The following is an 11918-nucleotide window of genomic DNA, read 5'->3' as shown; positions in this document are numbered from 1 at the left end:
CCGTCTTCTAACGTCTTTATGTCCCTAATCTTGGATATAAAGCTTTGAACTGAGACATTTAGTACAATGGTTTCCTTACTTACAGGTCCACCTATTTAGCGATTTTATAGATACTGCATATTCTAATTCACATGAAATGGAAATTCTAACGAGTTCGCAAAACTACAACGCTAACTACCTTGTTTCACGAAAATTGACATTACCAGAGATGATATAAATATCTATTTGAATGAAACATGAATTATAGAACAAAAGCACAAAAAAATTGAACAAACTACTGACCACTTTAACCTAGCGGTTATTCCTTTTTATTATAAATTACAATCTTTTAATAACCCTATAGAAGCAGCGCCCATTAACAACTTAAAAACCAATATTTTAAATCATTTGCTTCAATAAGCTGTTAATGTGTTCATCACGTTTACCAGCGTCACCTCCTTCAATGAAGTGAGTGAACTTACGTTCTCTAAAACCACCCAAAGGAGAGGAGAGCTTAAAAGGCCAAATGAAGTTGGAAGCTTGCTTAAAGTTAGGTCCAACAGTGTAGATTTCATGGATCAAGTCTTCAATAGACAAGATGGAATACTTGCCCAAGTGGGCTTCAATAATGGAGTTGTCGGAAAGAGCAATACGTTGCTTGTTGACCTTACCAAATCCGCGCTTGTAGATCAATTCACGAACAGCCTTACGGTTGGGAACACCATAGGTAACATAAGGTTCAACAACTTGGAGCATTTCCTTGGTGGCCTTGTTAAACTTGATGAAAACACCATTGTTGATTTGCAAAAGACGCAAGAGCTGCATGATCTTACGGGCCTTGGGGGGAATGTTGTTGATACCACGGATACGGACAACGAAGATCAACTTGGGCTCTTCAGCAACGTAGAAGTTGCCCTCGGCACGGGCCTTACGAGCGAGATCTATTTGTTCACGCTCAGCAGCACGGTATTCAGCCTCATATGCTTCAGCACGCTTAGCGATAAGTTCACGCTTCTTTTGAGTAGCCTATTATGGTCAGCATACTGAATCTGTAATTGTGGATATTTAAAAACCGACGTTAATGATAGCTAGATCCTCGAAAGGCACAAATATTGATGAAACACAACTTAAACGGAACAACATCAGGAGAACTTCCACTCCGAAAAAGCCTTCAACCATCTGTTCTAGCTAATTTTGCATATACTTACGTTTTTCTTCTCAGCAGCAGCAGCAACGCGCTGTTCACGAGCTTGCTCCTGAGTCTTGGTCTTCTTACGAAGAGACTCAGGTACAAAAATAGAGGCTACAGAAGGGACGGTCGAGGAGGCAACCATTGTCGGCAAGGTGGAATATGACAGAACTTTGATTTCGTACTACATACAAACCGTGACTGTTTTCGAAAGCCCTACCCTACATAGCGAAAATGGCAGTTATACCTACCTTTAGGAACCCTAACGAGGTACAATATAGACGCGACCTTATTGTTTACATCCACGAGCGTATCTCGGCGCGTTCAATCAGTCAGAAATAGGAATCAAGGCAGACGTTAAATAGCAAAATTTTTTATTGTTGGAAAGCATTTATAATTTAGAAACTAAAAGGGAAGACCATGCGAAAGAGAAATGCAGCAGTAAAACCGGCCTCAAAATTTGCTGAACTTCGTGCCTTACGTGAAGCTGGAAAAACTAGAGCGACCGTTTATGAGGATAAAGAAGAGGATGATTTATATGATAAAGTTTCGGAAGAAGAATACCTGAAGGTTGTTCGACAGCGTTTGGATCAAGATGACTTTGTGGTAGACGATAACGGCGCTGGTTATGTTGACAATGGTTACGATGAATGGGACCGAGGTTATAGTGATGATGAGGAAACTGAAGAAACAGGGTCAAAGAAACCAAGAAAAAAAAGTAAGTTACCGTGTATCGGAATCCAGTGCTTATATAGCATGGACAATTTTTTTCCTCTATATTAATCCAATTCACGAATTGAGTGTACTAACGTATGATAAGAAACTAAGCATGCTTTAGCAGACAACAATAGTCAGCCTATAAGTTCATTCTTTAAAGCCAAGCCTATTCAGCCAAGTAGTCATAGTTCAAAGCATGAATCTAATAACGATGATGATTTCATGGCTCAAATTTTGGGCTCGGTCGACCAGGAAATAAGTAGCGCTCCGTCTACTAAAAGTAAACTTTCAAAGGGTAAAGCCGAGGCTCCTATGGCCGACGCAAAAAAACCGTCTACAAACCTTTTTTCAAACCCGAATATTATACAAACGCCTTCAACATCTATAACCGAAAATGATTCTGTTCCTTCTTTACCAACTCAACGACCTCAAGCTCCAGAAGCAGATGCGGAAGTACCGAGTTCTCCAGTTCTAGCTGATGATAAAGAAAACTTTAGTGACGATGTCGAAATGGAACCAGTGCTTCCTGAAAAGCCAGAAGATTCGAATCAAATGGAAGAAGAGGACCTTTCAGTCCCAGATGAAATTACAGCTACTACCCCCTATAATCCAATTAAGGAACCAGTCCTTCCAGCTGTTCCTAATCTTCCATCTTCTTTTGCACCGCCCTTGTCATCCGAGTTGGACACCTCAGCTTTTACAGAGCTTAACTCCCAATTACGCAATCTCGAAGTTCCCAATCCTCCGGCTGTCAACAAAAGCCATCGTGTTTCTCCTAATGATATCGTTGAAGATGATGGATCTTTAAACTTTTTCTGGTTGGACTATACAGAAGTTTTTGGTAGTCTCTGTCTTTTTGGAAAGGTTTATGATAAGAAGTCCCAAAGCTTCGTTTCTACATTCCTTAAAATTGACGGTATAATGCGTTCTTTGTTCTTTTTACCTACTGCTTCAAATGATCAATCTTCGTCTTCTTCAGACCAACAGAAAAAAGTATATGATGAAGTTGCTGGATTTCTATCTAAATTAGGTGTGAAGGAATGGAAATCGAAAGTTAGCAAATACAAATATGCATTTGAGTTAGATGATGTCCCAAAGGAAGCCGATTATTTGGAAGTCCTATATTCCTATAGTTACCCTCAATTTCCATCTGATTTAAAAGGCGCTACATTTTCTCACGTGTTTGGTACGAATACATCGCTGTTCGAACAATTCGTACTCACTAGAAGAGTCATGGGGCCTTGTTGGCTAAACATTCAAAACCCAAACTCTGATTCTGTACGGAATGCAAGCTGGTGTCGTGTTGAAGTCAGCTGTCCTTCTGCTCATGGTATCTCAGTGACAAACGAGTCAAAACTACCTCAGACGCCTCCTTTGACTGTGATGAGTCTCGCTTTCCGCACTCTTATAAATTCCGCGTCAAACAAACAAGAGATGGTTATGATTAGTGCTAGAGTTTATGAAAATGTTCAGATTGATCGGGGACTTTCAGCTAACGATATGCCATCTTTTACATTTACCATTATTCGACCTTTAAAACAAATTTTTCCTAATGGTTTCGAAAGTCTCGCTCGTAACCACAAACCCCCAATCTATTGCGAAAGATCCGAGATCTCTTTATTGAATTCATTCTTGAGTAAGGTACAGGATTTTGATCCGGATGTTTATGTTAGTCATGACTTTGAAACTATGTATTCAGTGCTACTCTCAAGGTTGAAAGACCGTAAGATTCATAACTGGCATAGCATCGGGCGTCTTCGTCGAGGCGATTGGCCGCGCTCTTATAACAGGAGTAGTCTACAATTTGTGGAAAGGCAGATAGCATGTGGAAGATTAATCAGTGATCTTTCAAATGACTTTGGAAGATCTATGATAAAAGTCCAATCTTGGAGCTTGTCCGAAATTGTTCAAAAAGAACTTAACATAAGAAGACAGGATATCAATCAAGAAAAGGCTTTGCAGTCTTGGACCGATACGGCTCGTGGATTGCTCGATTATGTTACGCATTGTGAAATTGATACTTATTTTATCGCTGCTGTTGGTTTCCAGGTACAGATGTTGCAACTGTCAAAGAACCTGACTAATATCGCCGGTAACTCGTGGGCTAGGACATTAGCCGGTACTAGAGCTGAAAGAAACGAATTCATTCTTTTGCATGAATTTAAGAAAAATGGTTATATTGTTCCGGATAAACAGTATAATACCAAACGGAACGTTGATATCCTTGATTTGGAAGATTCGGAATTTCAAGAAGAAACGCCTGGAAAGAAAAAAGATAAGTACAAAGGTGGTTTGGTTTTTGAACCTCAGAAAGGATTATATGATACTTGTATATTAGTTATGGATTTTAATAGTTTGTACCCTAGTATTATTCAGGAGTACAATATTTGCTTTACTACTGTCCAACGTTCTTCTTCTACTAAAGATGGCGAAGACCATATCCCTAATGTTCCTACTGCTTCAAGCGAGCAGGGAATTTTTCCTCGTCTAATCGCTAACTTGGTTGATCGTCGTAGACTAATAAAAGGCCTGTTAAAAGACAAATCGGCTACACCAACTCAATTACTACAATGGGATATTCAGCAGCAAGCTCTTAAGCTGACCGCGAATTCAATGTATGGGTGTTTAGGTTACACCAAATCTCGTTTTTATGCCCGGCCTCTAGCTGTTTTAATTACTTATAAAGGTAGAGAAGCTTTAATGAATACTAGAGAACTTGCTGACGCTATGGGATTACAAGTTATTTACGGTGATACAGATTCCGTAATGCTTAATACAAACGTTACTGATAAGCAGCAAGCTCTTGTAATTGGCAATGAGTTTAAAGAAAAGGTGAATGAAAGGTACAGGAAATTAGAGATCGACATTGACAATGTCTATCAACGTATGTTACTACATGCAAAGAAAAAATATGCAGCTTTGCAAGTGGACGATCAAGGAAATTCTGTGTTAGACGTAAAGGGTCTTGATATGAAGCGTCGAGAATACTGTATACTCGCGAAAGAAGCTAGCAAATACTGCTTAGACCAGATTTTATCTGGTGAGCGTTCAGAGACAGTTGTCAGTAATATACACAATTACCTTTCTGAATTTGCTGATCAAATGAAAAATGGGAAATTTACGGCAAATAAATTTATTATCTTTAACCGTCTCGGTAAAAATCCCGAGGATTATCCAAATGGCAAAACGATGCCATTCGTGCAGGTAGCTTTGAAGAAAAAAGCAAAAGGAGAAAATGTACGTGTTGGTGATGTGATTCCTTTTATCATTACAGGCTCGGACTCGGAGGGCCATCCTGCCGACCGTGCTTACGGTCCGCAGGATGTTATGAATTCAAATAACAATCTGACTGTTGATTATAATTATTATCTAACACATCAAATTCTCCCTCCAGTCGAGAGAGTTATAGCTCCGATAGAAGGTACCAATCGTGCTCGTTTAGCAGAATGTTTAGGATTGGATCCTAAAAAGTACTACACTTATGAAGCATCGGAGTCATCCGCTTTCGAAAGATACGAAAGCACTTTGTCGGATGATCAAAGATTTACGAATGTTTCACCTATGGTTCTAAGATGTCCCAGTTGTTTTGCAGTCTCGTTTACAATGCCTAGTGTTAAATCAATCCAAGAAACATTATATGTCAATACAGTTGAATGCGACTGCGGTTTTGAGTACCCTACATTTACAATCGTTTTACAATTTACTTCTCAAATTCGGTATTTTATAAATCTGTATTATGAGGGTGTTTTAGTGTGTGACGACTCTTCGTGTGGGAATCGAACTAGACAAATGAATGTTTACGGGAAACGGTGTTGCAATGGCAATTGTCGGGGAAGTATGGCTTTCGAATACAATGATAAGATGCTTTACAATCAGATTAAATTCATATTGAAAGCTGTACAAAATACGAATGGCGCAACACGCAACGGTATTCTGCGATGCAATGCTCTGAGCAACGGTTTGTCTAAATTTATGAACAATAATGCTCGTGAATTTGTGGATATGGCAAGTATTTTTAATGCTTAAACCAGTAATGAAGCTTCATAATGTTTTTGTTCTACTATCATCGTTTATTTTCTATTACCCTCGTTTCAGTCCATATGGTGTCTTTTTTTAATTTACATTAATTATAGAATATAGCAGAGAAATAAACATATGTTATGAATTTATCTATATGTATAAAACTCCAGATTGTTATTTTATTATTGGTAGATTTACATAACAGTGATCTTACTTAACCCGAATTAAGCGAATTCGCTTATATACGCTTTAATTTTGTATTATGTCTACCCTACCCTAGTGTTTTGTGACTGTCCGCAAGTATACTTGTCGAGGAAAAGCACTCAAACAAACTTGCGGAGTGCCTAACAGATCTTGGAACGGCAACAACAGAAAAATGGCTACTAACGTTGGGCCTCAAATTCGCTCTGGTGAGCTCGTGTTTGGTGTTGCACATATCTTTGCTTCTTTCAATGATACCTTCGTCCATATCACTGATTTGACCGGTAAGGAAACTATTACTCGTGTCACTGGTGGTATGAAGGTCAAGACTGACCGTGACGAGTCTTCTCCTTATGCTGCTATGTTAGCTGCCCAAGACGCTGCTGTCAAGTGTAAGGAAGTTGGTATCACCGCTCTTCACATCAAGATCCGTGCTACCGGTGGTACTGCTACTAAGACTCCTGGTCCTGGTGCTCAAGCCGCTTTGCGTGCTTTAGCCCGCGCCGGTATGCGCATTGGTCGTATTGAGGACGTTACTCCCGTCCCTACCGACTCTACTCGCAGAAAGGGTGGTCGCCGTGGTCGCAGACTGTGAGCACTTTCGTCCCTTCTTTGTCATGCTATTTTGTATGGCTGGTTTGGACAGAGTCCTCGACGTCTATTTGGTTTTCTTATGTAGAAACATAAAAACATTATTTGATTCATATATAACAATGTTGTAAAGAGTAAGTAAAGTCTAGAGAGAAAAAAGGTAATTATAACACAACAAAACGAAGTCCCGTTCTGATTTAGTTACTATCATTATCAAAATCATCTACTACAAATTGACCAATTTCATGTACTTCTTGGTCGTAATCAATAGCAGCATTATGGTCATCCAAAATCGTATCTTCTCGGAATTCCTGTATGTGAAGTACGTCCGAAACGGTATTCACCAGTTGATTTAAAGCATTGTTGACTTGAATGGGAAAGTTACCGTCTGACTTACGTTCCAATAGGTTTTCCAGCAAGGACTGCATAAAGTTTTTTTCAGAAAGAGTTGAAGTTTCAATGTCACGCTCATGTAGTGTTTCAATTTGCACACAAAATAAACCTAAATAATTTAATTAGTAGGCTTTTCGGAGTAGCCATACATACCAAGAAATGTAGAGTAGTAGTCTGGTTCCAATTCAGCCAACGTATAAGACTGCAACAGTACCTCCAGAAGTTTTTTCCAATGCGATAATGCTGCGTAATGAGAGACGAAAGCGTATGCAAGGTACGCAAACGAGTATTCAGCTAACGCCGAATCGAGTTCACCATGCCAAGCTGATTGTACAAGACGTCTATACATAAAACTTTTGTCAATGGCTTGTAAAGACCTTTCAGAACCTACAGAAGTCGGAGACCAGCTTTTTTTAACATCAAAGTTCGTGAATTGTAACACAGTTTCTTTCTCTGAGGGCTGAAAAAGTTGCAATTCATTCGGCTTCAGGTCTGTATTAGCATAGGTGGAAGTATCTACTAAAAATATTGGGCCCTCGGTTTGAAATATCCTTTGCAAATCCTTTTTCTGGATAAATTTCACCAAATCATTCCATTTTTCAGCAGAGGTATAATTATAAAACTTGTCGTCGTAGACACAGTCGACTTCTTCAAGTAATGCATTTTCTGACCATGTGTCGTATCTAAGTGTATAAGCGCAGGGTTTTGAGATGTAAAAGAATGCCCCAGAAACTAAACCTACACCATTTGAAGGTGTCCAGGTGATAAGATGAAGTCCAAAAACAAGATTTTTTACTCCATGTAGACGCTTTGAAGGGTAAAAGCATCCGTCAATGCCGATATGATATGTATCTGGCCAATTCACAAATTCAATACTCATGTGCTTAAACCAAGAGAATCTTTCATGTGTCCCACCCTTCCTTGGTGGTGAGAATCAACGAACTAAGTAGTAGTACCTTATGTAGTCATTCAGACTATTTTCACTGCGACTCGCTAAAGTACACAAAAACCATGAGAAAACAACATCAAGGTAAGAGTGAAAAGGAAGCGAAAGAAATTGACAGGTCTGATTTTCTCCTTTCTCTCATTTGAATTGATGAAATGGTAATTGAGGTAATGAATTTTGCATCCTTGAAAACGCCTATCTAACAAAGTCAGAATGCAGCCGCTTTTTCATCAAGCGCTTATTTAAGGAAACGAAAGCAGGCTGAGAAACAGGTTGTTGATGATATCGAAAAAGATGCAAGTCATTATAGAAAGAAAAATATCAACTCTTCTTCTTCGCTAGAAATTGACATCCCAACATCACACTCAGACTCGGGAATTAAGGACCATAAGGGTACTAGTGAGCTCAGAAAGACGAATCCAATTGTTACAGACGAACGATTGAACCAAACTTCAGAAGAAAAACTCGAATGGCTAGAAAAAGTACAGGGAATGCTGGAGTCTCATATGGCATTGAATGCTAATAAAGGCTATAATCCTCTGGAAGCCTCCAGGACTATTCGAAAAATAAATCAGATTAAGGAGACAACTCATACAGTAATAGATATAGCTAGAGATTCTTTCATGAATTCTTCGTCTCTTTTCGATAAGGATCAAATTTACGATTTAGAGTCTGCCTATTGGAACCTGAAAACAAGATATACTGAAGCAGCATCTTCCCTTGCTGAGAAAGATAATCGCCATCAGTCAGAGATACATTCACTCTTGGAAAGTTCGGAAAAAGATAAAGAATTATGTTAGTAGTATAATCAATTTGTGAGAGATTTTCTGACCATTTTTAGTGAACACGCTTAAAGCTGAAATTTCAGAAAAAGACACTGTTAGTGAATCACGACTGAACGCTCTTCGGGGACTGTTAAATGAAAAGGATATTGAATTAGCTAAACTTCAAGGAGAACTTGACAATATAAAGCATCATGAAGAAAAGAACCGAAAAAAATTGGAGCGTGAGTTGCAGCGGCAGATTGTTCATGTACGTGAGCAAATTATAAACATCACTGCAGAGTACAAAAATTCTTTTGAGGAGTTACAGAAAAGTTTCTCTAAAAGGATTTTTGATTTAAAAAAGGCTTACGAGACACAGCTTCAGGAAAAGGTGGTCTACTTTCAGAAGAGGATAGACGAGGGGAAATTACAAGAAAACAATAGCAAAGAATATCATGAATTATTGCTTTCTGAAAAAAACAGGGAATTTGAACGGTATCAACAGAAAATGGAAGCAAAGATATCTACTATGAAAGGAAAGCTTGATGAAATTCAAGTGGAATTGGACCGAGCAAACAGAAAATTATACGAAAGAGAAAAAGAACATACGATGGCTTTAAATAAAATTGATGAGCTCAATACACTTTTGAAAGAAAATCAACAGATGGTAAGCGACAAAGGTCATACTTTTTCCGAATTTGAATATAAGGTATACGAATTAACAAAATCGAATGAATCATTATCTCAAAAATTATTTGCTGAGGAGACTCTTAGGCGGCAATTACACAATACTATACAAGAATTAAAAGGAAATATTCGCGTCTTTTGTAGAATCCGGCCCTTCTTACCTCGTGAACAACAACAGTTGGAAGAACTTGAGTCGATCTTTCATTATCCAGATAGTCATTCTTTAGAACCACGGGAATTATTGCTTAAAGGACCTACTGTGGAGTCCTCTCTCGGTCATGTACATGATAAGAACTACTTCTTTTCTTTCGACCGGGTATTCTCTCCGGAAGCTACGAATGAAGCCGTATTTCAAGAAATCACACATTTAGTCCAAAGTGCTATTGATGGGTACAATGTGAGTATTTTTGCTTATGGACAAACTGGATCTGGAAAATCCTATACCATGTTGTCAAATGACGGTATGGTAACACGAGCTGTAAAGCAGATCTTTGAGTACGTCGAACTACTGAAGGAAAAGGGATGGAATTATAAGTTACAGGGACAATTTTTAGAGATTTATAATGAAAGGATTTATGATTTATTGGACAAACAAGGCTTGATGCAACAGCAAAAGCATGACATCCATCATGATGAAAGAGAGCGACGCACAATTGTGGATAATGTAAGAGTGATAGATTTTGAGAATGAAGAGATGGTCTATAAAATGCTTGGAAAAGCAGCAGAAAATCGATTTATCGCAGCTACGAAAGCTAATGAACGTTCCTCGCGTTCTCATACTGTATTCACATTATATATTGATGGATGGAATGAAAGCATGAAGCAGATTTGCAGAGGAACGCTAAATTTAGTTGACTTGGCAGGATCCGAACGTCTGAGTTTTAGCCAGGCGGAAGGAGAACGTTTACGAGAGACCCAAGCTATTAATAAAAGTTTGAGTTGTTTAGGAGATGTTATCCATGCACTTGGTGTTGCAACTTACGTTTCTGGTAAAGGGAATAACCATATACCTTATAGAAATTCTAAGGTAGGTGTAATGATTGCGAGTATTGTGATTGATACTAACTGTCTGATAGCTTACTTACTTATTGAGATATGCTTTGGGAGAAAATGCAAAAACACTTATGTTCGTTAATGTTTCACCGCTAAAGTCTCAAATAATGGATACCCTGAATAGTTTACGGTTTGCGAAGAAGGTGAATGATACAAGAATAGGACCCATGATGAAGAATCGTGAGTCGATGTCCTTCGGTACATAATGTCAATAATATTTATACTATTTGCTTTAATATGTTAAGAGGAAGCATTTGCTTTGGATGCGGCTTCGGTTTGAGCTTGAACGATAGCAGACTTGAGTTTGGCAAATTCCACCTTTGAACCTTCTATTTGATTTTCCACACGAGCACTAAAATTGTTAGCTTGAATGAACTTCTTTTTTCCTTACGTCTCCTTAAAACGAGGAGCAGATGTAAAGGAAAACAAAAAGCATACATTTCTTTTTTAATGAAGTCGAGTCTTGTCTGAACATTCGTCTTTGCTTCCTCTTGGGTTTGCTTAACAAGAGTGGGCCCGATTTGCTTGTAAATATTGGAGTCGCCATCGATTCTTTCTAATTCCTACTAAGGTTAGCTGATTGAATTTCGTTTTTCGTTTGATGCTTTAGCTGTTTCCAGTTTTAGATCAAAAAAAAACATACATTATAAACTGTGGTATTTTCTTGTAATTGAGCTTCGAGCTTTTTTATCGAATCAACAAATCCTGTCAATTCTAATGAAAATGTGAGTCAATGTTCTTGCGTTCAAACCATACCGCTTTGTTTTTCTTGATAATTCCTAGCTAAATCTTCCATATTTTAGGTTTTGTTGAGCAGGTTCCTCTTCCAAAAATTGAATACAAGAATTGGTTTGAGGTCCTATACCTATGTACAATTCTTAGCTTCGGTGAATATGCTATTAACGAGGTTTTTTCTTCTTATGGTTATTTTGAACAAGTTCGTAGAAGCATCCTTCAGGAGAAAATTCGCAGATTGAAGAGTAAATTAATAACATAAAATAAAAAAATTATTCATTTTAAAAGAAAGGAAACCATATGAATCTGGTGCTTACAGGGTAGTCAGTATCTGCATTCTACATCTATTACTTGGTCGATATCAATAGGTAAGCTAATGTTACGAAAAGAATGTTGCAGTAAATCTCATAGTTATTTGATATTTGAATTTGTAAATGCTATTTGAAGAATCTGATAGTTTTTGCATTCGATCATAAAAAAGTTACCTAGTATCCTTATTTACTGTAGCCAAACCCATCTACGTTCAATATAATAAGCTATGACCATTTGTATGATTAGTAGATACATCTACTTAACAAATCTATACGTATTTAAAAAAAGCATACATCGTAAATTTTGCTTCATTCTACAAAACCTGCGTTCA

The 11918-nt window shown here is 38.0% G+C and overlaps 6 protein-coding genes across 6 annotated transcripts; 3 read left to right on the top strand and 3 right to left on the bottom strand.

The window, feature by feature from the left end:
• Positions 1 to 185: 185 nt before the first annotated feature.
• SOCG_00469 (60S ribosomal protein L7) lies at positions 186 to 4576 on the bottom strand. Its single transcript, XM_013162889.1, has 2 exons — positions 1188 to 4576; positions 186 to 1005 (listed from the first exon to the last, which is right to left on the bottom strand). Exons 1-2 carry the CDS (start codon positions 1311 to 1313, stop codon positions 379 to 381), a joined length of 753 nt encoding a protein of 250 aa, XP_013018343.1. The 5' UTR covers positions 1314 to 4576; the 3' UTR covers positions 186 to 378.
• Positions 1421 to 6054, top strand: SOCG_00468 (DNA polymerase alpha catalytic subunit). The gene is made up of 2 exons (XM_013162888.1): positions 1421 to 1886; positions 1989 to 6054. Exons 1-2 carry the CDS (start codon positions 1589 to 1591, stop codon positions 5909 to 5911), a joined length of 4221 nt encoding a protein of 1406 aa, XP_013018342.1. The 5' UTR covers positions 1421 to 1588; the 3' UTR covers positions 5912 to 6054.
• A 192-nt stretch (positions 6055 to 6246) lies between these two features.
• Positions 6247 to 6798, top strand: SOCG_00467 (40S ribosomal protein S14). Its single transcript, XM_013162887.1, has one exon. The coding sequence runs from the start codon at positions 6282 to 6284 to the stop codon at positions 6699 to 6701; it is 420 nt and encodes a 139-aa protein (XP_013018341.1). The 5' UTR covers positions 6247 to 6281; the 3' UTR covers positions 6702 to 6798.
• SOCG_00466 (U5 snRNP-associated protein Aar2) lies at positions 6722 to 10775 on the bottom strand. Its single transcript, XM_013162886.1, has 2 exons — positions 7244 to 10775; positions 6722 to 7199 (listed from the first exon to the last, which is right to left on the bottom strand). Exons 1-2 carry the CDS (start codon positions 7968 to 7970, stop codon positions 6895 to 6897), a joined length of 1032 nt encoding a protein of 343 aa, XP_013018340.1. The 5' UTR covers positions 7971 to 10775; the 3' UTR covers positions 6722 to 6894.
• Positions 8055 to 11592, top strand: SOCG_00465 (kinesin-like protein Pkl1). Its single transcript, XM_013162885.1, has 4 exons — positions 8055 to 8203; positions 8249 to 8831; positions 8878 to 10514; positions 10564 to 11592. The coding sequence occupies exons 1-4, from the start codon at positions 8192 to 8194 to the stop codon at positions 10744 to 10746; spliced, it is 2415 nt and encodes an 804-aa protein (XP_013018339.1). The 5' UTR covers positions 8055 to 8191; the 3' UTR covers positions 10747 to 11592.
• On the bottom strand, positions 10719 to 11526 carry SOCG_00464 (prefoldin subunit 6). Its single transcript, XM_013162884.1, has 4 exons — positions 11297 to 11526; positions 11184 to 11254; positions 10979 to 11103; positions 10719 to 10892 (listed from the first exon to the last, which is right to left on the bottom strand). The coding sequence occupies exons 1-4, from the start codon at positions 11334 to 11336 to the stop codon at positions 10781 to 10783; spliced, it is 348 nt and encodes a 115-aa protein (XP_013018338.1). The 5' UTR covers positions 11337 to 11526; the 3' UTR covers positions 10719 to 10780.
• Positions 11593 to 11918: the final 326 nt, after the last annotated feature.

This window comes from Schizosaccharomyces octosporus (genome assembly GCF_000150505.1).
Source record: "Schizosaccharomyces octosporus yFS286 unplaced genomic scaffold supercont6.2, whole genome shotgun sequence".
Taxonomy (NCBI): Eukaryota; Fungi; Ascomycota; class Schizosaccharomycetes; order Schizosaccharomycetales; family Schizosaccharomycetaceae; genus Schizosaccharomyces; species Schizosaccharomyces octosporus.
Note: the sequence above shows the minus strand (reverse complement) of the source record. Positions and strands in the feature narration are given on the sequence as shown.